The following is a 25,830-nucleotide window of genomic DNA, read 5'->3' on the forward strand; positions in this document are numbered from 1 at the left end:
TATGTGGCTCTGTTCCTAACAGGCCACAGACCAATACCATTAGTCCGCAGCCCAGGGGTTGGAGAGCCCTGCTCTAGGTTATGCACGAGAGACTACAGGTATACTTCACTTTATTGTGCTTTGCTTTGTTGCACTTAACAGATGTTGTATTTTTTTACAAACAGAAGGCAAGACTCTCCACCAGCAAAAAGATTACAACTAGCTTTTTTGTGAACCTTGCTTTACTGCAGTGGTCCAGAACTAAACCCGCAATATCTCCAAGGTATGCCTATATTCTCACATGTGTAAGTGCTATGTATTTTGGTAATTTAGAAATTCTCATTGAGAGTTTTCATCATCTGTCATTGGCAAAGAACTAAACTAAAGCACAATTATTTTTGACAGGTCTATCATCTTTCTCTGAGCAGAGAGCAAAGCTATTCATTAAATTCAATCAGCTGTCAGAAAACTCCAGTGATCATCTTGACTAGTGCTGGGGATTCAGTTCAAACACTGAAGCCAGCATGGAAAGTGCTACCTATTATGTCCCCAGAAGTATCTATCACCTTAGGATGATAAGAATTTATACTATCCAAAACCACCTACATCAATTCTTAAAATGATTAATGGAATTCTTTCTTTACATTCCATAAACAAAACAATCAAGAGACATTTTTTAGGATTCTGTCCTACCCAAAACTCCCTTTCTGCAGACAACGGTTCCCTGTTTCTGTGTCCTGGAGTGAATCCCCTGCTCCCCATCAACTGCATGGGGAAGCAGACAGCGGTCCGCAAAGGGCTAATCATTTTATCTTCTCCATTAATTTGGATGGGGGTGCTATACTTTAACTAGAGACTTGTAGATTTGGCTACACTATGGGGAAGCAGAGAATGAGACACATGAAGAGATTAAGTGGAAATAAAACCACAACCCCCAGACGCACAATCATGGCCTGGACTCCCACGGCTTTCCAGGCTTTAGTGAGGCCCAACCACACCTTTGGCCCACAGTTCCATAAAACAAACCTGTGTTTTTATAATAAATCCTCTTGTTGGCATAAGTTAGCTACAGTGGGTTTCTGCTGATTGTCACCAAGGATATTCGTATTAGGACAACTGCATTAACGATAAAGAAACCAGATGACTAGTAACACATCACACAACATGTCAATGAACAACACATCCAAGTTCACAGAATTAGGAACCACTGCCATAGGCACCACCTCCAAGTTGGCAGTGAAGTCAGATGCCAGAACTAGAAACTAGGATCTACAGCCTCAAGTGTGTGGGTTTTAGGTGGGATGAGGATGCATGAGGCCTCCAAGCTGTAAATCTTCAGAGGATTTTGCCATTATTCAGCGATTAAAAGCCCCTGAATGGCCTTCCTTGGCTGCTACCACCACAATCCCTGCATGACCTCTCCAGGTGTAGAGAGGCACATACCCCTCCTCCCCCTCCCCCAAAGCACAAGATGAAACTGACTTAAATAAGGAAAAAAAACCCACAGTAGTCTTAGCCTTGTCATTTTCAAACTAAGTCACATATGTATTTGCATATACATACACAAACATGTATACGTATTTAAAGCAAAGAATAAAGAAGACAGTGGAGGTTCATATATGGAAAGGGAGGAAATTTATAAGAGACAAAGATAACTTAAATGAATCCCTACCAAGTGCTGCTAGGTAAACAGGAGCTCGCAGTGCAGTGGGGAAAACTGACAATCATTAATACACAATCATTAATACAATACGATGGATGCTGTAATAAGGTATTGATGTGGGGACCTAAAGTGGGAGCTAAACTCCAAAGAGGGGACCTCTTTGGTGGGACCAATAAAGGGAAGAGGAGAAAGAGAGACAATTTAAGCAAGTGCTTCTGGGGAAGAGGCTTATGAGCAATGTCTACCAGTTCAAGAGACGGACAAGCAAACAGAAGAGGAAAGAGAAGGTACAAAGACACAGAGACAAGTAGTTCAGCAAGAGAGGTGTGAAATATGGCTGGACAAGTGGTGGGCTGGTCACAGCCTGAAGCTTTTTAAGCAGGGGAGTGAATTAAGCACAGAGCATTTATTATCCCCAATAAACGTCTTTCAGGAAAAAGCACAGGACTAACTCAGGAACCGGGGTAAGTCCTAGCCTACAAAGATATCAGGAGGATTTGGGGCAAGTGTCCTGGCCTCAGTGTTCCCATCTAAAAGGAATTAAGAGCTGGAATGCCTGTCTTGTGAGATAATGCATACGAGAGCTGTTCAAGGTCAAAATCATGACATGGAAGTCAGCCTTGAATATATGTCCCTAGAAAGGAGGCAGGGTCCTTGGTGCCCTTCCCTTAATGGAAATGGAAAAAGAAGACCCCCATAGACCCACTCGCATGATTCCAAATCACTCTGTCACTACATGGAACCATATTCTCAAAAAGATGAATGTCAGTCTACTAGAGCATTTCTGGAAGAAAAAAGAAAAAGGCTGGAGACCTTTTCCTACTCACACTCATCTCTGTCAAATGCCCCAAACGCTTACTATACAGTTTTCATTTTAAAAGTACTGACTGTTCTTCTTCCCTAGAATAATGGTAAAGAACTTTTGATGTTGGCAACAAGTTGCTGACCAAAAATTGATCTGATAGAGAAAAAGGAAAACACAAAGCGGCTAAGTCAGTGAGGAGCCACATTTTATGAAGCATTTGGTGAATTTCGACATTGGAGCAGGATGACAGAAAAACCACCAAGATTCCTAACAGGACTCAATTTCCTACTAAAATTGCCACCATTCATCAGACTTCCCTCAGCACTGCAGACAGGGAAAAGAGAGGTCAGAATAACAGTAAGATACACATTGCGGCTGCTGAAAAGCCAGCATCCGAGAAAAAGTATTCTACAGTAATCATCAAATGCACATGAGCTGCTGCCTCAAATGCCACTACACAAATTATAACAAAACTTTATTCACGCAAAACACAGATCACTCAGCAACCTCACCTATTTGCAACACTGTTGAAAAATAAAAGTCAATAAGGCTTCTGAGCAATAAAAACATATGTCCAAATTTGTGCATGGCAATCAAAACCTACAATCTCTTTGTCAGTTTTCATTTTGACTGCATGCTTTTGACTATAAGAGCCAACATTAAGCTTTTATTATGTGCAAGATAAGTACTCATTAGTATCTCATTAATTCCCACAACTTCAGTAACTAGTATTATGTCAATTTTACAGATGAAGAAACTGAGGCTTAGAGAGGTTCAGTGACTTTCCTTTTACAGGAAAAAAGCCACTAACCCAGGGTTCAAGCCCAAACCCTGACTCATTCTGGAGTTCACTCCCTTCGCTGCTGGGGAGAAGATCTAACAAACGTGGTCTCCAGTTTCCTACCGCAAAAGAGAAAATAGCTGTAATATCCACTGCCTACAACCGGACACCAGTCTCCTATTACAAAATTGATTAGAACAAATTAGAAAAATTCCCTTAAGAGAATTTTACTTCACCGTACATAGATTTGCCACATACAGGACAAAAGCGTGTGAAAGCTCAAGTCAGCTAACAATCCTGAGAATCTGGTGAGAAGCTGAAAAGCAGCCTGGTCATTTTCATTCCATGGGTTCTCAAGAAGTAAATTCTCTAGTTTCTTACCAAGTTCACGTTCAGGGTATACATCTTTTCAAAAGTATGATGGACTTAGGGTGCATGAGAAGGGCCTGCCAGAGCCCACCAAACTTGAAGAGAATGGGGTGGTGGCAGGGCTTCCTACAGTGAAGTTATCACAGGCCAAAGTACTTATAAATGTTCACATCACCACTTCGCTGCTACCAGAACTTTGAGTCAAAAACTGAAGCTGTTATTCTCAGTTCAATTTAATCCAGCCAGAGGAGCAAATTCCAAGAGGCGACATCCCTAAAGTTTCCAAAACACAATTTCTTTTGATTGTGTTTGGCACCAAAGTGCTAAAAGGACACAACGCAGACATTTTATGTCCTCATCTCTACTTCTCTAAAACGGACATTTAATACTCTTTGTTTTCTGCACTAAAACAGAAAATCTCAAGGGGGAAATGTATTTGCATCCACATAATAAGGGGACCTTAGAACAAAACTGACCTTTTTTAAAGCAGAAAGTTGCATTTTCGAGACAGCATAGTACTAATAATATTTGTTTTTCTCCCTTGTTCCTCCTGACGTCTCTCTGTGCGTGTACTAAAATAGAAATAATACAGACTTGGATGTCACAGTCCAAATCCAGCTCTGGTACTTACAGACAAGACCTTGGGCATGTCACTTCACCTGACTGAGCTTTGGTTTTCTCCTACATAAATGGAAACAATACTACCTAAAGTGAGGATTTGAAGAGATTGCGTGTGTAAATACCTGGCACATGTATTCAGTAAATGGGAGTTGTTACAGCAGCTCGACACAGCAGGATCTGTGCTGCTGCTCAATTTTTTTTTTTTTATCTCCCTTTCCTTTGATGAGAAAGCAATTCAAATATACTATTTATGAGCTGCAATTATTCAAGATTCTGTCCCATGAGTAATTTCTACTTCCTCTCTCAATCCTGCTTCCCACAGGAAAAAAAAAATTAATCTAACTCTACTTAGGAGGCGCCTCAATTCTTTTTCCGTGGATCAGAAACTCCTGCAATTACTACCACCCAAGCTGGCCCTAATTACTAAGCCTTTGACTACACAGAAATATCTGAAGCCACGGAAAAAGAAATGGCATTTTTCTATTAATAGGATTTGTTTTCTACAAGCTCACAATGATTTTGTGTCTTATCTTCTGCAATAGAAAGTACTCTGAATCCACCACAAGACCAAAAGAATAAGCTAATGGCTTTCTTAAGAGAGAACACCACATCCGAGGGACTGCCAAGGCATGCCATACAAAAGTAAAGCTTTTTGATTGATTTTATTGAAACATTAAGTTGCTGAAAGTTGGTAACCAATTAAGAATACTACTCGGACATAAAAAAGATGAAACAGTGCCATATGCAAGCAACATGCATGAATCCTGAGATTATGCTAAGTGAAATAAGTCAGATGGAAAAGGACAAGAACCATATGGTTTCACTCCTATGTGGGGTATGTCAGCAAATAAACAAAACAAGTAAACAAACAAAAACCCAAACTCATGGATACAGACAACAGAATGGTGGTTACCAGAGGGAAGAGGGGTGGTGGGAAGACAAAAGAGAGTAAAGGGGGTCAAATACATGGTGATGGAGAGAGACTAGACTTTGGGTGGGGAGCACACAATAGAGTATACAGGTATTATAAAGGTGTACACCTGAAATTTATATAATGTGAGTAACCAATGTTATCTCAATAATTTTTTTAAAAAAAGAATAAAAACCTATAAAAGCACTTCACATACTGGAATTTAAGGAGCCACACTGTAGACAATCATCACTAATTTCTAACCCCTCTCTGGTTAACACTTCAAAAAAATTATAAATGTACACTATTCAATTCTACAGATAATCAACACAGGAAAAAAATAAGTACCACCACTACTACCATCACCGCCACCCCCCATCAAAATATACACCAGTCCTGAGAAAAGCAATAATCTATAGGACTCCAATAAATTAGGGTACACAAAGAGGAATCATTAAAAAAACACACACACACCTCAAAAAAACTGAATTTTTTCTATATTTTCACAACTGGTTTTGAATACAAAAAAAGAAAAAGAAAGAACAAATATGGAGATGATATTTCAATGTTCCTGAGAAAGAGTTGAAACATCTGTTGCATGTTGATCCCAGGAGAATAAATATAGGTGAATGGAGGAGAGGGAAAGTGATTTCTGACAAGGGTACAGGAGTGCCCACATCTGGATGCGCCAAGTCTGGATATGGATCTGAAAGCATGTCACAGGACACGACGAAATTCCCACATGTATACCCTATTTCTGATAATGCTGTGTTCTGAATGTGTGTAAGCTATGGTCTTCAGGGGCAAACGTACTGGACGAGTGGTTGAAGGCTGTCCAACCTGACCTTTCCAGATGGTAAGTAAATACAATCCCTTCCTTAGCAACATTACAAATTACTACATTGTGACTCAGGGGTCGCTTGTGGACTGTAGAAATCACAAATGTCCAATCTGTGAATGCCAAAGTGGGCACTTTGGAGGAGGAACCCTTACTGAGGATGAGCAGTGAATAATGATGACAAACATTGCAATAAAAACATATGTCCAAATTTGTGCATGGCAATCAAAACCTACAATCTCTTTGTCAGTTTTCATTTTGACTGCATGCTTTTGACTATAAGAGCCAACATTAAGCTTTTATTATGTGCAAGATAAGTACTCATTAGTATCTCATTAATTCCCACAACTTCAGTAACTAGTATTATGTCAATTTTACAGATGAAGAAACTGAGGCTTAGAGAGGTTCAGTGACTTTCCTTTTACAGGAAAAAAGCCACTAACCCAGGGTTCAAGCCCAAACCCTGACTCATTCTGGAGTTCACTCCCTTCGCTGCTGGGGAGAAGATCTAACAAACGTGGTCTCCAGTTTCCTACCGCAAAAGAGAAAATAGCTGTAATATCCACTGCCTACAACCGGACACCAGTCTCCTATTACAAAATTGATTAGAACAAATTAGAAAAATTCCCTTAAGAGAATTTTACTTCACCGTACATGGATTTGCCACATACAGGACAAAAGCGTGTGAAAGCTCAAGTCAGCTAACAATCCTGAGAATCTGGTGAGAAGCTGAAAAGCAGCCTGGTCATTTTCATTCCATGGGTTCTCAAGAAGTAAATTCTCTAGTTTCTTACCAAGTTCACGTTCAGGGTACACGTCTTTTCAAAAGTATGATGGACTTAGGGTGCATGAGAAGGGCCTGCCAGAGCCCACCAAACTTGAAGAGAATGGGGTGGTGGCAGGGCTTCCTACAGTGACGTTATCACAGGCCAAAGTACTTATAAATGTTCACATCACCACTTCGCTGCTACCAGAACTTTGAGTCAAAAACTGAAGCTGTTATTCTCAGTTCAATTTAATCCAGCCAGAGGAGCAAATTCCAAGAGGCGACATCCCTAAAGTTTCCAAAACACAATTTCTTTTGATTGTGTTTGGCACCAAAGTGCTAAAAGGACACAACGCAGACATTTTATGTCCTCATCTCTACTTCTCTAAAACGGACATTTAATACTCTTTGTTTTCTGCACTAAAACAGAAAATCTCAAGGGGGAAATGTATTTGCATCCACATAATAAGGGGACCTTAGAACAAAACTGACCTTTTTTAAAGCAGAAAGTTGCATTTTCGAGACAGCATAGTACTAATAATATTTGTTTTTCTCCCTTGTTCCTCCTGACGTCTCTCTGTGCGTGTACTAAAATAGAAATAATACAGACTTGGATGTCACAGTCCAAATCCAGCTCTGGTACTTACAGACAAGACCTTGGGCATGTCACTTCACCTGACTGAGCTTTGGTTTTCTCCTACATAAATGGAAACAATACTACCTAAAGTGAGGATTTGAAGAGATTGCGTGTGTAAATACCTGGCACATGTATTCAGTAAATGGGAGTTGTTACAGCAGCTCGACACAGCAGGATCTGTGCTGCTGCTCAATTTTTTTTTTTTTATCTCCCTTTCCTTTGATGAGAAAGCAATTCAAATATACTATTTATGAGCTGCAATTATTCAAGATTCTGTCCCATGAGTAATTTCTACTTCCTCTCTCAATCCTGCTTCCCACAGGAAAAAAAAAAAATAATCTAACTCTACTTAGGAGGCGCCTCAATTCTTTTTCCGTGGATCAGAAACTCCTGCAATTACCACCACCCAAGCTGGCCCTAATTACTAAGCCTTTGACTACACAGAAATATCTGAAGCCACGGAAAAAGAAATGGCATTTTTCTATTAATAGGATTTGTTTTCTACAAGCTCACAATGATTTTGTGTCTTATCTTCTGCAATAGAAAGTACTGTGAATCCACCACAAGACCAAAAGAATAAGCTAATGGCTTTCTTAAGAGAGAACACCACATCCGAGGGACTGCCAAGGCATGCCATACAAAAGTAAAGCTTTTTGATTGATTTTATTGAAACATTAAGTTGCTGAAAGTTGGTAACCAATTAAGAATACTACTCGGACATAAAAAAGATGAAACAGTGCCATATGCAAGCAACATGCATGAATCCTGAGATTATGCTAAGTGAAATAAGTCAGATGGAAAAGGACAAGAACCATATGGTTTCACTCCTATGTGGGGTATGTCAGCAAATAAACAAAACAAGTAAACAAACAAAAACCCAAACTCATGGATACAGACAACAGAATGGTGGTTACCAGAGGGAAGAGGGGTGGTGGGAAGACAAAAGAGAGTAAAGGGGGTCAAATACATGGTGATGGAGAGAGACTAGACTTTGGGTGGGGAGCACACAATAGAGTATACAGGTATTATAAAGGTGTACACCTGAAATTTATATAATGTGAGTAACCAATGTTACCTCAATAATTTTTTTAAAAAAAGAATAAAAACCTATAAAAGCACTTCACATACTGGAATTTAAGGAGCCACACTGTAGACAATCATCACTAATTTCTAACCCCTCTCTGGTTAACACTTCAAAAAAATTATAAATGTACACTATTCAATTCTACAGATAATCAACACAGGAAAAAAATAAGTACCACCACTACTACCATCACCGCCACCCCCCATCAAAATATACACCAGTCCTGAGAAAAGCAATAATCTATAGGACTCCAATAAATTAGGGTACACAAAGAGGAATCATTAAAAAAACACACACACACCTCAAAAAAACTGAATTTTTTCTATATTTTCACAACTGGTTTTGAATACAAAAAAAGAAAAAGAAAGAACAAATATGGAGATGATATTTCAATGTTCCTGAGAAAGAGTTGAAACATCTGTTGCATGTTGATCCCAGGAGAATAAATATAGGTGAATGGAGGAGAGGGAAAGTGATTTCTGACAAGGGTACAGGAGTGCCCACATCTGGATGCGCCAAGTCTGGATATGGATCTGAAAGCATGTCACAGGACACGACGAAATTCCCACATGTATACCCTATTTCTGATAATGCTGTGTTCTGAATGTGTGTAAGCTATGGTCTTCAGGGGCAAACGTACTGGACGAGTGGTTGAAGGCTGTCCAACCTGACCTTTCCAGATGGATAAGTAAATACAATCACTTCCTTAGCAACATTACAAATTACTACATTGTGACTCAGGGGTCGCTTGTGGACTGTAGAAATCGCAAATGTCCAATCTGTGAATGCCAAAGTGGGCACTTTGGAGGAGGAACCCTTACTGAGGTTGAGCAGTGAATAATGATGACAAACATTTCCTGAGCCTTATGTGCCAGGCATTGTATAAAGGGCTTTATACTTACTAACTCATTTAATTCTCACAGCAAGCCTTTGAAGCAGGGTTATTATACCCACTGTTATCTCCACTTTGCAAATGAAGACACCCAGCTAGTATGTGGTGGAGGTGGAAGCCAAATCCGGTAGCTGTCTCGGTCTGTTCTTAGGTGATGCCAAACTACCTCTTATATAAATGAAGATACTATTTCTTATATACATGAAAGGAATAAAGGAAAAAAGGAAAACCAGGACAGAAAGGTCAGTGACTGTATCAGCGAGACTCACCTGAAACCAGGCCAAAGCAAGTGTCACCGAAGGTGCCCAGGAAAAGCCAAAGTGTTGTGAAGAGGCAAAAAGAGGCTGAAGGGGAAAAGCAAAGAGCAAAAAAAAACACCTGCCCCCAGCAGCATCGGCCAGCTGCATGGGGAAGAACGTGGGCTTCTTCAGCACCAGTGGAGCTACCTCTTACGACTGACTCCAATGGGCCCTCTAAGGCATAAATCTCTGATTGTCACCCCAACCAACCCTTGGGAGTGAAATGGGAATTTCCTGATGCACCACATTCTAAGAATGGCTCCAACCAGAAGCAACACTGCCACGCACTGCGGACTCTTCTGTGCCTCCCTTCAGGAGCATGTGGTCTACGGGTCAGCCGAAGAGCCCACCTTTATAACTCCTTCTCCTTCACCCTCGATATCTAATCACCAAATTCAATCGATATTACCTACTCAACATATCCAGAATCCATGCCCCTCTCCTATCTCCACCAGCACCACCTTAGCCCACACGATCATCATCTCCCACGAGGCTGCATCTGTCCTCTTTCTAAGCTATGCTCCACCCTAAAGCACCGGTGATCCTTTCAGAACACGGTGTGCTGTCGCTTACTGGCAGGGAAAAGACAATGATTTAACATGGCCTATGAGGCCCCACGCAGCCCGGCCCCTAACCGCTTGTCCGTTCTGGTCTCCTACCATTCTCTTCCTCAGTCTGTACATTGGCCACGCCGCCTTCTTTTACCCTCCCACACCTGCACGCTCCTTCCCGTCCTGGATTGTTTCCACAGGAAGTTTCTCCAAATGTTTCTCCTTTCCCTCTTTGCCCTGTGTATTTTGTATATCCTCCCGGTCTGAGGACAAGGGAAGACTGCTCTGATACCAAGTTCTTAGAGCCCCATGTATCTCTCCCTCCTAGTACTTGTCACAAATGCAATTTCACATCTGTTTATGTAATTATTAAGTCTACCTCCTCACCATCCTATAAACCTTTTGAGAGCAAGTCTTTTGTGTTTTTTTTGCTCACCATATAGCCCCAGAATCTAATACAGGCCTTGCACACAGTAAAAGATCAAAAGATTTCGTTGGGTAGTTTAATCAATGACTTTAAATAGCGAGAGGTTTAAAAAAACCTCCAGCACATCCCAAAGAAACACATGGGATATTGAGACACAGTATCACAGGGCTTGGGTGTGAACATGGATGGCATCAGCAAACTAACCACACTGTAGTACTGGGTAAAGAGTGCATTCCATTTAAGACTGTCACCTATGTGGTGTTAATCCAGAAAGAGCAGTCATGAAGCCTGTCCAGTAAAATCTCCAGGGGCACAACAGCCGTGGTTGGGCCTGCCATCATCGCAGGAACAGCAACCAATTCAGCCAGTGTCCATTGACAGCTGCCTCTGTCCTTCCTATCCCTGTTCTCTGGGGCGCTGGAACCTCTCAAACTGTCACCTGGTTTCAGTGGGCGTCCAGAGGGCCCCTTCACGTTTTGCTCCTTCTGTCCCACTCCCCTTCAACTCTGACACTCCTGACCCAGACTTTTCTCCGAAGACACCTGAAAACTAACTCAGTTCAAAGTGACGCAAATTTTTAACAAATGTGGCAGATTAAACATGGCCCCTGTGCTTTGAGCAGCACCTCTTGCTACTCCATCTGAATTTGGACAAAGCTTGCTACTATGGCACAGAAAAATAGCAAAGACTGCTGGCACTGGTCGCAGAATGTCCAGATTTTCAAACCCAGGGTGTCCCAGTGGCCTGAATTCAGTTAGAATAGCAACATGAACATAAATGGAGAGTAGTTCTGCCAAAGTGGTAGGATCGGGGCTGAGGTTTTGTTAATTCCTTATTTCAACATTTGCCCCAATGTTATGGCGATTCTTTTAGTTTAATTTAACAAGAGGATTAGGGCATGGATAACAAGTTTCCCAGTTTCTGCACATTTAACCCCACAGATCAAAAGGAGCTACATCTGTTCCTGCTCTCACTGTGCTCAACAATAATTCTAAGGGCCCCACCGCTGCCACTGCCCCCACATTATCTAAGAACCTCACCAAGAGCTGAGTCAGAAGCACCCACATTCTGGCCAAGTCGATGCCAAATACAATGTGAGAACTGCCACTCATTCTTCAGCAAGCTGTGGCCGAAGGAGACACACCTAACGGAAACTGCATCACACAGCTGGCCTAGCATTAAAAGTTGCCAATCTGATCTCTTCTCAGAACTATGTTTCTGAGAAGGACCAGCCCAAAGCAGGGGACCAATGAGCCTGAGAAGCGAAATTAGTGTTAACCCTCAAGTGGTATGTCTGGTTACTCGAAGCTGCAAGATGACCCATCTCTAACATACACCAATTCATTTCAACAAACGGTTCCTGAACATCCTAAATACCATGTGCCAAGGATAAAAAGATGAGTAAGAATTGACTTCTGCTTCAAGAAGTTCAGACAGACAAAAAAATAACTGGAACTCAGGATAATCAGTGCAATAAATACTAGAAGCCTGCAAAAGATTGTATCTCTCTGCATCATTGCATTTAATCTTCACAACCTTGTTAGCTACCACTATTGTTCTCATTTTAGAGGTGAGGAAAACGAAGCTGACCAAAGATAAGTGGGACTCGAGCCTCAGTTTACCTGACCACAGTCATGCTCTTCACTACAATACAACTTGCCTGTTCTGCTGACCACATCCTCCCCCAAGATACTGTCTCCTCCCCCTTGCCTTTCCTACACTTTTTAATTGATTGAACTGTCATTTCTTATGCACCTGCTCTATTCCAGCCCTGTGAACCCGGGAGTGAACACAACACAGAGCCCCACCTTCCCTAAGTGCATAAGAGACCAAGCACAGCACAAGCAATAATAAAGACGTGTGCAAAGTGCTACTCTAGAAGGATGCACTATGATGGGAACACAGCAGAAACACCTAGCCACATTCAGAGAGGGTCAGAGAGTACTGTTACCTCGGGAAATGCCATTTATACTGAGACCTGAAAATCAGCAAAAATGAGTTTCAGGCCAAACGACCAATACTCTTTCTGGCTGCTCTTCCTCAAGTCTCCTTTCCAGACACAGACAGGGTTCTCGTCCCTCCTCACAAGCCCTGCTCCCTGGATGAGCGTTCCTACTCATTGCCAACAATATATGCTGACGACCCACAAGTGGCTCTTTCCTCCAGCTCTCTCTTCAGAGCTCCATACTTGGACACCCAAACGGCCTCCAGGCCTCCTGCACTGGAATGTGCCTCCAAATTCACATTTCAAAATCAGTCATTACTCCCCCACACCTCACCGACCCTGCTCATCCTCCTATTGACTCCAGCTCAGTAGATGGCCCCATCATCCACTCAGCTAGCCATGCCAAACACCCAGGAGTCACCTTAACTACTCCCCACCCTTCACATTGTCTGCTCTGGTTTCTTACCAGCTCCAGCACCCGTCCACGTTGGTCCACCCTCCTGCTGCTTTCTTACTTAAGGCCACCATCATCCCTCACCTTGCACGCTCTGTGATTACAGACGCACTTCTTGTGTCTAGCCTCCACTGCACCCACTGGGCCCACCCGATCCACTGTCCCCTAGTCCTGCCCATCCAATTCACTGTCTAATCCACGGTCCACCCAATTCATAGCTTCCTTTGATCCAACCTCCTTCCTATATAGCGATAATTTCTTACCTTATCTGGCTTCCCAATGATGCTAACTGGAGGTGGAAGCTGTAACTTTATGTATTTTTAGCCTCAACTTCTAGCATATAATTTCTGACAGATAGTAAATTGTCAATAAAAGTCTACTGTAGAATAAATAAATGAAAACATACAAAGAGAAATAATTCTTGGTCCTGGTAATATTCTTTAATCCTAAACACAGCTCTTGAGAGATTAAAGAAATAGCTCTATTAAAAATTGCTACCAAAGTATATGATTAGTGCCAGACATTACTCAACTTTTGTCACACTCCTCCCTTAGCTGGCTTTCTGAAACACATTCTAGTCTCATCAACAGGGCAGTGGCATATTCAAAGCCAGACTTCAAATCTGAAGCCTTATCACTGAGGATACAGACTAGAGACTAAGTGATTCAATTGCTGTCCAGTTCTAGGGAGCTACAAATCAAAATAGGATTTGTTTACTGGAGCTGATTCCGAAGGCTGCCGGTTCCCTGCTCCTGGCCAGAGAGCTCTGCTCCCTTACAAGCCAGCCTGACCAGCAGACTCATTCCCCTCTGAGAGCATGACTCGGTGCTGCCATCACAGCTGGACTCACTAACTAGACCACTGTCTTTGGCAATTACAAGCAAAAATTACTCTAACAATAAACTAAAAAAACAGTATTTGAAGCCAAGGAAGTAGACATGAAGTAAGAGGCAAATTGACAACCCTTGTCTGGATTCAAGGTACCAGACCACAGACAGCCGTGCAGGTACCTGGTCTTTAAGGACTCTGCTATTTACTCAGCATGCAAATCAGTTCTCAGCCACAACAAGTGTTCACTTCACAGGGCCAGATGGGAACTTTCAAGAGCATTTCAGACTAAGCATTTATAATCCTCAAAAATATGTCTAATTTAACCATGTAAATATATACTTTGCTGGAGGTTTACTATGTCCACTTTTACATGTCCTATGTCTTTTAGTCTAACAACAATCCTGTAAGATTTTTCACCCCCACTTCACAGATAAGGCCAATGAAGCTCCAAAAGGTTAAATAATATGCCTGGGCTCATGCAGCTAAACAGGTGGTGACCGAACTTTTTCTCAGAAGTTCTGACACCAAGTTTAATACTTTTTATTCTTAACTTTGTTTTTGTAAAAGCTTTAAGACATAATTCACACATCATATAATTCACCCATTGAAAGCGTATAATTCCATTGTCTTTCGTATATTCCCAGAGTTGTACAGCCATCACCACAATCAATTTTAGAACATTTTCATCACGCCGAGAAGAAACCGTGTGCCCATCAGCATTCATCCTCTCGTTCTCCCTATCCACCCCTCTCCCTGCCCCCAGCCCTAGGCAACTACCAATCTTAAACTTTTTCCCTATTACAAAATATTACCATCGAGTGTCCTTTCAACTATAACAAGTCTTCAGGACAGAGAAATAGGCAACCACCTTTGAGAGTGCACTACCCTAATGGCTGAGCAATACTCACTCATGTGTCTATTCTAAATCCTTTCTTGCACATTTACACTGCTTTTTCCCCTTATCTCAGATTTTTTCTTAAAGGAAGGAATTAACTGCTCACTAAGACCCAAACTAAAGCCTTCACTGTTTTGACAGCTCATCATTTATTGAAGGGCAGTGAAAGTATTACTCATCCATGCTTCTTAGCAAGGATCACTCTCACTAGGCATTCCCCAGGCCTTTAAACAATCCAAACGCTTTATCAAGCTCTCCCAAGTAAGACTCTCAAGCTAGAGCTGAAATGGTAAGACCCAAATACCAGTGTAAGCCTCAGAACCCATAGATCTGATCTTACCAATATTTAGCTGGCACAATTCCAATAGAGGGTCTGCTCACTTGATGGAATAATTCGAAACTGCCTGAAGCAAAAGGCAGCCGAGACACGTCACAGGGAACAACTGTACTTCAAGGATCCTTGCAAGTCACTGGTTTAACAAACTATACTCACGGTGACAGCTAAAAAAAAATATTTTTGGGCAAACCACCTCATGCTAAAGCTGACTCTTGGGTCATAAAGATCAAGGGTAGAGTCAGCAGTCACAATGAAGGCATAACACAGTTCTCAACATCGACTCCACAAATCACTCTGCAGAATGATACAAGAGCCTCTGAATGACCCTCCCACCAGCTACCTTCTGAGGCCCCCTCCTGGGATGGCTGAGGGCCACAGTCCTCTCTGAAGCCACCTTGAGCTCCACATAGGCCACACAGTGGCACTACAGCCCTGCTCTGAAGGAGCCTACAGATCTGTTGGGAAAACAAGACCCACAGACATCGAGCAACTGTAACCAAGGAGTAGAGAATAAATGCTCAACTGCATCACCAAGAACCAAGAGCTGCGGACAGCCTGCATCAGAGACAAAAAGAAAGCGAGAATGTTGGGGAGGAAAGACTTGAGTATGCAAAGACGATGGAGTGGCAAGAACCTCTGAGACTGCCTGGTCAGGAGCTTTTCAAAGTGTACTCCTGCAGACTTTCTCTTATTTATGTTTGGGTTTCCCCTAAGATGTCATGTAAAACAGCAGCTCTCAACAAGGGATAGGGGAGAGATCACAGCTACCTGAAAGAAAAGCAGCGTCCTACTGCAGGTGCTCCCCCCACAGACACACACACCCTTCCCCCCACGGCATATCCGATCTCTGAAGTAAAACTTGGGACAGTATATTTTGAAAAAGTTCCTCAAAGAACCACGTTGTTTAATTAAGTTTCTTGTGCAAAACAGGTGTAATAACACTAGCCTGATCCAACTCTACAAATCAGGAAATGAGAGCAAAAGAGGCAAAGGGGCTCCACCCTCCGAGCCACACAGAAAAGACATGGCCACTACCCGGGTCTCCCAAGTCCAAGTTAATACTCTTTCAACCAACCAGAAGCGGGCAGAATCTATGGTGAGCATGAAAGTGTGTTAAGGTTTGGACCAGTGGAAGGGGCAGGGGGAATGGAGGACTCAAAGAGGAAAATGACACACGAAAGCTGCATCCCGGAGCCTGGCCGTACCGTGCAGGGTGACTCACGGTGCCGCAGAGGGAGCAGTGGCAGGTGAAGAGACCAGTTAAGCAGCTGTGGCTGTGGCCCCAAGAACAACAGGAGATGCTAGCGGAAAGGGCGGCAATGGAAATGAAGACAGACTACCACAGAGGGCCCCCTCCAAAGGGCACCCTGGGGACTATGCCTGGTTTAGAGTATGGTGACTGGAGAGAGAGGGGGCCACTGCAGGTCCTCCTAGAAACCTTGAGACAAAGGAAAATACTGTTACAGGAAGGCAGAGAGGGCACCCCTCTGAGTAGATGGGAAAGGTGCCGCTGTGAGTGTGGCACAGTCCTACAAGATGCACAGCACCCCAGCTCCAGACACAGCCGCTGAGAGTGCAAGGGAAGAACGATGCTGGAAGGGAATGGAGGCCAAGGCCTGCCAATATCAGGACCTGCACTGGTGGCCCAAAGACACACACACACCACACCACACACACCTCCCCCGCCCCCGCTACAGCTTCTAGGGAGAAGAGTAATAGCCACTACAACGATTAACATTTAATAAGTGTTTATTATATGCCAGGTACTGTGTTAACTTTTCATGGACCACCTCGTTAAAGACTAACAGCAATCTTACGGGCTAGATACTATTATTTTTATTCATTCTCATTTCACAAATCAGGGAACTAAGGCTCAGAGAGTTAAATACCCAGCCCAAATCCACACAATTAACAAGCAGCATAGCTCTAATTCCAAAGCCACACTCTTAACCACCACATGGAACTGAAAGAGGTGGCACTGAGATGTGTGCAAGTGCTCAGAGAAAGGTGTCAGGTGGCCGTTTGGGGGCTGTGTCATAATTTAAACTAACTGATGTGACTAAAAGCAGCTGCAGAAACACATGGCGTTGCCTTTGTGCCGCCCCTGCCCCTCCCCACCCAGGACTGATATATAAATACTGGGTCAGGAGATGAGCTGGCAAGGAGTGAAAAGCCTTGGAGCGGGAGCTTTTCCATGGTCTTGGAGCATGAGGAACCAGGGGGCAAAGGAGAAGGTGCCTACAGGCTCCCAAAGGGCCAGACCAACCTAATGATAGAGCAACTTCCAGAGAAAGGAAGACACTGTCCTGCACGTACCAGCAGCACCCCTGGGATTCCACTCTTCGGGTCTTCTCTCACTTGCACCCCTGGGCACACGCCTTACAGAAGGGATCAAGGCAGGTGCTCCAGCCACCTGGTACCAACACGTGCATGAGCCTTTCAAACTGTCCCCCTCACCTGCCCGCTGCATCGTTCCCCTGCTCCCCACCCCAGAGCCCACTTCGGCGCTGCCCTTTCCAAGTCCCGTATAGCCTCAGACAAGGCCGGCGCTGTGGCAAGCTCTGCAGGGGGCCCTCCTCCGTGTTGAGAGCATTCTGTGTCCTCTTCTCTTGTGAGCAGGCAGCACCCACCCCCGTGCATTAGAGCCATCTGTTGACTTGCTATCTCTCCAACAGAATGTGAACCTCCTGAGTACACGGCCTATTTTTTTGCATTCCTAATTCAAGCACAGTGCTTGGCAAATGGTAGATACGCAATCAATAATTCTTCCAATTCAAGTTAATATTAATAATAACAGCACCCAGCAATTGTTGAGTATCTACCATATGTCAGGTCCTGAGCTGGGTATGCGTGGTATTTCTTCTCATGCTCAAAATAAGCCTGCAGGGCAGATGGTCATCCAATGCTGCAGGTGAGGAAAGGAAATCTTGGGGTTGAAGTCACAATGGGAAACGGATTTCGAGGGATTAAAGCAAAACAGGAATTCACTTTTATGTCTGGAGAAAAGGAAGGAACACAGTGGGGTTTTTTTCACCCAAAAACTGGGCTCATTCCCTCCAAGGTATTCTTAGGAGTTGTAAAACTCTCTTAGCAAAAACAAAAGCAAAAAAAAACCCCAGCAGCTCTGGATCATTGTCTGAAAAAGGGGTTGGCAGAGGGAAAGGCAGACTTCAAAATACTTCACCGCTGTGGCCAGGGCTTCCATACACAAGGCCCGCTTCCCTGGTGGCTGGCCCTGCCTTTCCCTAAAAGCCAACAGCTGAGGGTTTAGATGCCACCTCTGAAAGGCTGCCTGCCAGCCAGGTCTATGAGGAACAATGAAGGATGGGCACAGGAGGGAAAAGTGATGACAATATTATTTTAGGAAAAGCATTTACATATGAAATCAAAACAGCATGGTCTTGCAACAGCTTTTGAAAGAGATAAACAGAGTTATTACTCCCAGAGGTAATTTGATTTTCCTTACTCATATCTTAAGTAAACCATTGAACAGATGTGATAAATGGAGAAAATCTGGCCTATGCAAGACTCATTAGAAATGAGGGAAGGGGCAGAGTAAGTCCACAGAATAAAAACTAGCAAAATGTCAAAGGCCAAATTTTAACAATGAAAAAAGCTAACCAGTAAGTGTTCTCATTAGGTTGGAATTTTAAATATAATCAAGTCATTCTCAAATGTATAAAAGAACAAAGAAAAGAGGAAAAGAAACTTTTAGAGATAGTGAAAAATATTCTAAGAAAGTTACCACACAGTTAACTTTCTTGGCATGATACCATGGGAACAATCGCAACAACTAAATAGTCCACACCTTAGCAGAGAAAGATGTTTGTATTCTAAGATTAATGATTAAGCACTTTCTGAAACCATCCAAATGGCTCTGACCAACAGCTTCTGAATAGCAACAATGACAGTCCACATCTACTGAAGGCTAACCATGTGCCAAGTATTCTAAGGGCTTTGCATGCATAATCACATCTAATATTCATAAATGTTCACATAAGACAAGTATTATCATTATTCCCGTTTTTCAGGTAAAAATTCAGCTGAAGCTCGCTCACAGCCAACAAAGGAAAGCCACTGACAACTGTTTGCTTCCCCTGGAGCTGTGACACTCAAGGTACGCAGACGAGACTCAAAGAAGGGGGCGGCCCGGTGGTCCTCCCAGCTCTCCCACAACTTCACTTCTTCCCAAGTCCCACTCTATTTTTTACCTCCCCTCTGTTTCCTTCCAAACCAATAGATTAGCGATTGTAAGAATTATTCCAGTTCAATCCTACCTCCCAATCTATCTTAAGAGGTTTATTTTAAATGATTTCATTAAACTACAAACTCACTATCCTTACAGTCTAAAAAAGGGCACATCAGAAGTCACAAGCTTAAGGTACTAATTAACTGAGGGTGGTTTCCTGCTGGAAAAACAACTCAAAGTATATGCTCTACTGACATGGAGCAACAGTCCATCGTCAAACCTGACAACCACATGCAGGTTATAGATTTGTACACATACGATTGCAAGCATGTAAGATACATGTACAAGGACAAAGCCTGAACATGCTAAAAAATGGAAATTAATTGCCTTGGTTAGGGCAGCATAATTAAAGATGACTTTATTTTTCTAACTTCCAAAGTCTGCCACTTTATTATATTGACTTTGTCATAAAAATAAGGTATATATCTCATATAGTGATAAAAAAATTTTGGTCCCTAAAAATCAAGTTTTCTCTAAAGCATGCTGTCATATAGGAGGGTAGAAGTAGTCCAAGGACATCAAACTGAGGATGTTGAGGATATTCAGAGAAGGATCTAGAACTTTACATTCCTAAGTACGGGTGCCCCACAGCCTAAGATTTGATGGCAGCCCTGGTTTAAACACCAAAGGCAGAAGCGGGGTGCAGAAGAGCATCTGGCTCTAATGTGGTGGATGTCCGCGTGGCTGCTGTGTGACCAGCAGGTGCTGCCTCACAGCCTCATGACATCTGCTGGTGCTCCATCTGCAGAAGTTGTGTGGTGCTGGATCCGACCCAGGGAGATGCCGCAGGAAGCACATGCCAGAGAGAAAAAGCGGAAGCTTTGGACAGATCATCAGGCTAAAGCCACAGCTAAGAAAGTGATCATTTTAGGAAGAACTTTTAATGTCCTTTAATGGCCTGTTAAATCACAATTAATGACCTCTAAGCTCAAGGAGATAATTCTGCCATTAAAAAGTTAGTTTGGAATAAAGCAAAAGTTATAGTCTTAAAAAAAAAGTAACAGATCTAGATTTTGCTTTTAAAGATATTTTTTATTGCTAGGACTGGGGAAGTCAGGCTGTTTTAGGATAAGCCAATCCCTTCTTGTCATCGATCCATCAATGTCATCAAAGTTAGTAGTCCAATACAGCAGTATTCTACCACAAAATAATCTCAATTATTTCACCTGTTTTGTATCCCCAACATCCAAAATAGTGCCTGGTACTAGAAGGTGCTGAATAAACAACTGTTGAATGAATTAACTATCTCCAAGGGGCCCCGTAAATGCTCACGACTGGTGGATAATCTAACAAAAGCCAAAAAAGAAACTGCTACTGGAGAACACAAATGAGAAAGCACTCTAGTGTGCAAATGCCAACCATGACTATACGCATGCTTTACTACTAATGTGCCCTGCATTCATAAACATAAGGGTAAGAGAAGGGCCCTGGAGTCAGACTGCCCTAGTTTAAATCCTAGCACCACCCCTTGTCAGCTATGACCCTGAACAAAGTACTTAGCTTCTCTGGGCCTTTCCACATCTAAACACAAAAAAGGGAGGTAATAGTAGTATCCACTGCATAAGATAGTTGAAAGGATAAAATGAGATAAACAGTTTCTGGGACACTTAAGTGCCTAATAAATATTTATAATTATTAAGTTTTTTATTTTGACATATACCCACAGTCATATCTCTGGAAAGAATATAGGATGATAGGTTCACTTCTCCCCACCAAAAGAAATGGCCTTAAATGAGGACCACACCATTAAATGCATTCTTTTTCCTGAGGGATTAATGGGAAGAAAAAAAAAAAAATCAGCTCTTAAGTCTGGATTTTTTTTTTTTGGACTGGTCTCAATCTTCATCTCTCTTCTTGCCTTTTCTTCCCATGTTTTCATAAAACCCTTTCTGAGCTCCTGTGAACCTGGCTTAGCCACTGCCCAGAGACAGCTCTTAACTCTGCCCTGCAATTACGCTGTGGCCCCGGGCAGGACATTTAACCCTGTGGGGCCTCATTCCCACATGTGTACAACAGAGGAAGAGTACAGAGGTTGAGCAGATTAAATTCTCTTTCAAATCTAAAACTCTACAAATAAGAAATTGACAACTATTATTAGTACATTCGAGTCAAACACTTTAACCATATTTGGAATACCACACAAATGTGGGCACAAGTACAGCAGACTCTAAAAGCTGAATTTTTTCTGTTCTTACTTTCTGGGAACAAACACACTAGTACAATGAAGTTTTTATTCAACTCCCTTATCACAGAGGAATGGACTCTTATCAAATCAGAACTTTCTCTAAGACCACCTAATGGTCCTTTACTTACAAGCTTCCAGGTACAGGCACTAAGCATTTCTAATCACTATAAATTACCAAACCAGTGCTTAAATCTCAAGGTAACTGAGCAGAAAGCTGGCAGTTTTGAAGAATCAGTACCAGAGATGACTAACTAGAAAACCATTTAACAGTCATACTACTTTCTTTGTGCTACCTAACATTTCCCCATCACACTAAATCTCTCTGTTGAGGAAAAGAGGTCAGATTAAAATGATGTTACAGGTTAACAATTGACATGGAAAGATATTTACAATATACATTTCTGGTGAAAAGGCAGATTACAAAATAATATGATCAGCAATATTAATCCCATTGGTAAAAAACATACGCATATACCTACATACATATCTTATAGGATATACCTCCAAGTTGTTTTTAAGCTTATAATTTTCCTGTAAAAAAGTTGTTTGCATATTTATATTTTATTTTTCAACAGTAAACACTTACACCTCCTAAAATAATTCAAACAGCTGTTTTATCTAACAAGAAAAATGGATCTGGTACCCAAACTATCACCAGATGCCTCCCTGAAGTGGAGCTCGGCACCCAGCGGTTCCCCAGCACAGACATCCTTTGCATCTTGTACCTGGGGCTAAGCTGGGGCAGGGTGCTGAGATGTTTTAGGTACCAGCCATCAATTACCAAAAAGATAGGCCCAGATTTCTCCACTCTGCTCACTTCAATTTTCAGAGCCATCAACTCCCCGCTTACAAGCTTTACTGATTTGGATGTAACCCTCTGGGCAGAGTTTACAAAACTGACCAAAGGTCCTATATTATAGTTCAAGATTTTAACTTTCACATTCATTGATTAAGGAGAATCAACGACAGAAGAGCTCAAGTTACTCTCGCAGAGATCCAATTTTAAAAGTTGGAGCTATTATCCCTCATTGGCTATTTAATGACAATCCTTTCTTATCGTAAGAAAAAAAAATAAGCCATCATGTTTAAAAGCATCATCTTCAAACACGTTACCCAGTTAAGCACTTTTGTTTTTCACGCAAAGTGCTAACTCTTGATAGACTCTTTGGCATATTCAAGACAGCCACTGTTGACCTTTCCAAGATCTGATCAGCCAAGAACAAGTTCATCACCAAGCACAGGTATCATTACACTGTAAGGTATAAAGATTGTTCTGGCAGCTCAAAGACCTATCAGAAAAAAAGATGTCTGAGAAATTGCAATTTCCCAGCAGATGAAAGCAAAGTACGTACAAAGACGTGATAGGAAGACACACACCCAAGGCAGTAAAGATAAAGGCAATATAAGGAAAAGCAGAAACAGCAGAATGAGTCTTCAGAAACGTGTTCTGAAGAACTCTTCCTACCAAGTAGCAAGAGAAGGTCACCAGACCCAGTGCTCTCAGAAGTACATACGCTGCATGCACACAAAGCTGCTCTCATGCATCTGCAATAATGGGATATCAAGCAAAGGCTATATACATAAAACCAATTTGCCTTCTCACCCTCTCATTCACTTACTTTTAAAAACCAACCACAATTTAGGTCAGGGCCTTATCCTCTGTTACAAAATATATTTGAAGACAGAGTACGACAAAGAAGCGTAGCATTGGAATCACATCATAAATTATTTAAATGTCTAAGCACTATGCTGTACACCTGAAACTAATATAAAAAACTGAATGTCAACTGTAATTGAAAAAAATACCTATCTATACATAAAAAAGACACATATTATCTATGCAGCATTAATTTATTGCAAGAAAAAACTGCCAACTCTAAGGATCTGAAAAATGTGACCACTCAGGCTTATTTTGGACCTGAACCACTCCCCTTCCCTAATTATCCCTCAAAGGAAATACATCAGGCTCTGTGGGCAAAGAGGGAAAACAAGTCTAATTACAACATGTGCACTTGGTGGATGAAAAATCTGAACATTCTTGAACTCTGGCCATGTTTCAGAACACTTTCCACTTGTAGTGTAGCCTCACAGAAGAGGAAAGGTTAAAGATCAGTCGTACTTCCACCAGTCTTCAATGGAAAAAGACACAAAGAGAAACTGACCACATTACTTACCCAAGCTACTACTAAAGGAAGCCAGCTGAAAATTCAAGATGACCCTAACTCCTTATTAAGCATTTACAAAGGAAGAGGAAGTGGTTTTTATTTTTAAATTAGAACTAACAATAAGACTCAATTCAAGAGTACTCTTCACTGGAGAAAATACACATTTTTAATTTAAGTTACATATGCAAAGGCTTCAGGCCCCAGGTGGTCTTACAGATGCATTTCTGGCTCAAAACCTCTCACCCACAGCCCACCTGCCTTTGCTTTACAGAGATGGGAAGACAGCTGAAGACAATGAGTTTGGTAGGTGCTTCTGCACAGTTGCTCATTAAAATGCAGGAGAGAGAAGCAGAACACCTCCAGTAATCCCAAATGAGAATGCATCTCATTAGGTATTTGGATTGAGAGCTATTGCTCAAGAAGCCCTCACCATGGGCTACAAGTTGTAACCTCTCCAGCTTCCCCTCCTATGACTATCCCCGTCACCCACCGGGCTTCAGAAGGCCTGGCTTCCTTGATGCTGCTCCAACATTCCAGACTATTTCCTCTACCAGCACTATTTTCCCCTCAGATCCCAGGCATCCTTCAAGTCTTTCTCAAATGCCATCGCTGCAAGGAGAAAAAAGGTGATACTTCTCCCCATATTTATCACCCTCTAATATATCATACAATTTACATATATCTACTTATCTATTGTTTATTCCTCTCTCAAATACGCTTCAAGAGAGCAGCGATATTTGTTTTGTTCATTGATGTATATCCCAAGCGTTTAGAACAGTACCTGGCACAGAATAGGAGCTCAAAAATACTTTCTGAATGAATGAACTTGACAGTAAAACTCCAGGAGGAAAGCAAGAAGGAGTGGAAAGGGTAATGATTAGTGGGTGAACTGAAAGGAGGAGAAAGCGACAGAGGAGAAGTCACAGGGGAGAGTGTGAAGACTGTGAGGCCGGGGCCGACCCATAGTTTCTCCCTGCAATGCTAATGGGAGGCGAGAGGCGGTGCACCGGATCCCGCCAGCGGCATCGAATAGTACTCTTAACAGGAGGCAGTTGAAATAAGCAAGCTCGGAAGACTCACTGAAAAATTACAAGGGTAGACTCACCCCGGCGGCGGGCTCCCGGCAGGCCCCACAGGGGTCTGAACCACCCAACCCTTCCCTTCCTGCGGTGTCCCGAACCCCAGCTCCTCCAACGTACCCAGGGATGTCCGGGGCCGCAGTACCTTCCCGGCTCGGGCCCCTTCACCTGGACGCCAACAAGCCGGGCCCTGCGCTCGGGCACCTGCCTGCCCGCGCCGGGGGTCCCCACTCCGACCCCTAGGAGGCCCCAGCGCGCCCCTGCGGGCCTCGTCCGGCCCGGTTCCCCTCCAGCACACGGGCAGGAAGCGCCTGCCTCCCTCTCTGCAGCGGGGAAGGGGATCGCGGCACCCCTTGCCCCGGCCACTCCAGCCCGAAGCCCCGCCCGCGCGGCACCCCCTCACCTCGGGGCGCACGTACGACACGAAAGAGGGCTTGGGCGCCTTGGTGCCGCCGCCACCGCCGACTACCCCTTTCCCCAGCATACCACCGCCCTGGGAAGCAGCAACGCGCGGGAATAGACGCGGTAGCTCAGGCTCCGGCAGCGGCGGTGGCCACCAGCACAGGCGGCTGGGGCTCCGCCCATCCCCAGGGCCGCGCGGGCCGCGGCACCGCCCGCATCCGGCTCCTCTGCTGACACCACTCGCCCCGCCCAGGCCCAAGGCCCCGCCCACTCAGCACGAGTTGGAAGGCCACGCCCCCTGCACTCTCGGCCGGCTAGTCTGACGCGCGGAGATTCGCCTACCGCGGTAGGATCTACTGCACCCTCGACAAAGCCCGCCCCCTCTATTTTCTCATTGGCCAGAAGCGCTGACGGCTGAGCCCCCACGCCAAGCCCCTTCTTGAATAAACCCGGAGAGATGTTGCTTCTGACCAATCCAAAGAGCGTTCTCTCCGGACTCTCCGGCCATTGGATAGCAAAAATGTCGCCGTCGTCCAATGATCCTGCGGTCACTAAGTAATAAGCAGTGGTTCCTGGCAGTCGTTCACTCGTTCCTTGTCCTTTTGGAAGTAGGTGTATCGAACCTCTTCTCCCCGTATGAGTTCCAAGTCCACATTAATGACTTTC

At 43.2% G+C, this 25,830-nt stretch overlaps 1 protein-coding gene across 2 annotated transcripts in view; it reads right to left on the bottom strand.

Moving 5' to 3' along the window:
* MTMR12 (myotubularin related protein 12) overlaps positions 1–25,372 on the bottom strand; it is a 63,694-nt gene extending 38,322 nt beyond the window's left edge. Inside the window, exon 1 of one of the 2 annotated variants that reach the window (XM_011356451.2) lies at positions 25,166–25,372. In XM_011356451.2, coding sequence (XP_011354753.1) covers positions 25,166–25,246 — 81 coding nt within the window. In that variant the 5' untranslated portion in view covers positions 25,247–25,372. The remainder of the gene's footprint in view (positions 1–25,165) is intronic. The other variant, XM_011356450.2, reaches the window with a different exon arrangement.
* Positions 25,373–25,830: the final 458 nt, after the last annotated feature.

Source organism: Pteropus vampyrus, unplaced genomic scaffold, assembly GCF_000151845.1.
Source record: "Pteropus vampyrus isolate Shadow unplaced genomic scaffold, Pvam_2.0 Scaffold27, whole genome shotgun sequence".
NCBI classification, from domain to species: domain Eukaryota; kingdom Metazoa; phylum Chordata; class Mammalia; order Chiroptera; family Pteropodidae; genus Pteropus; species Pteropus vampyrus.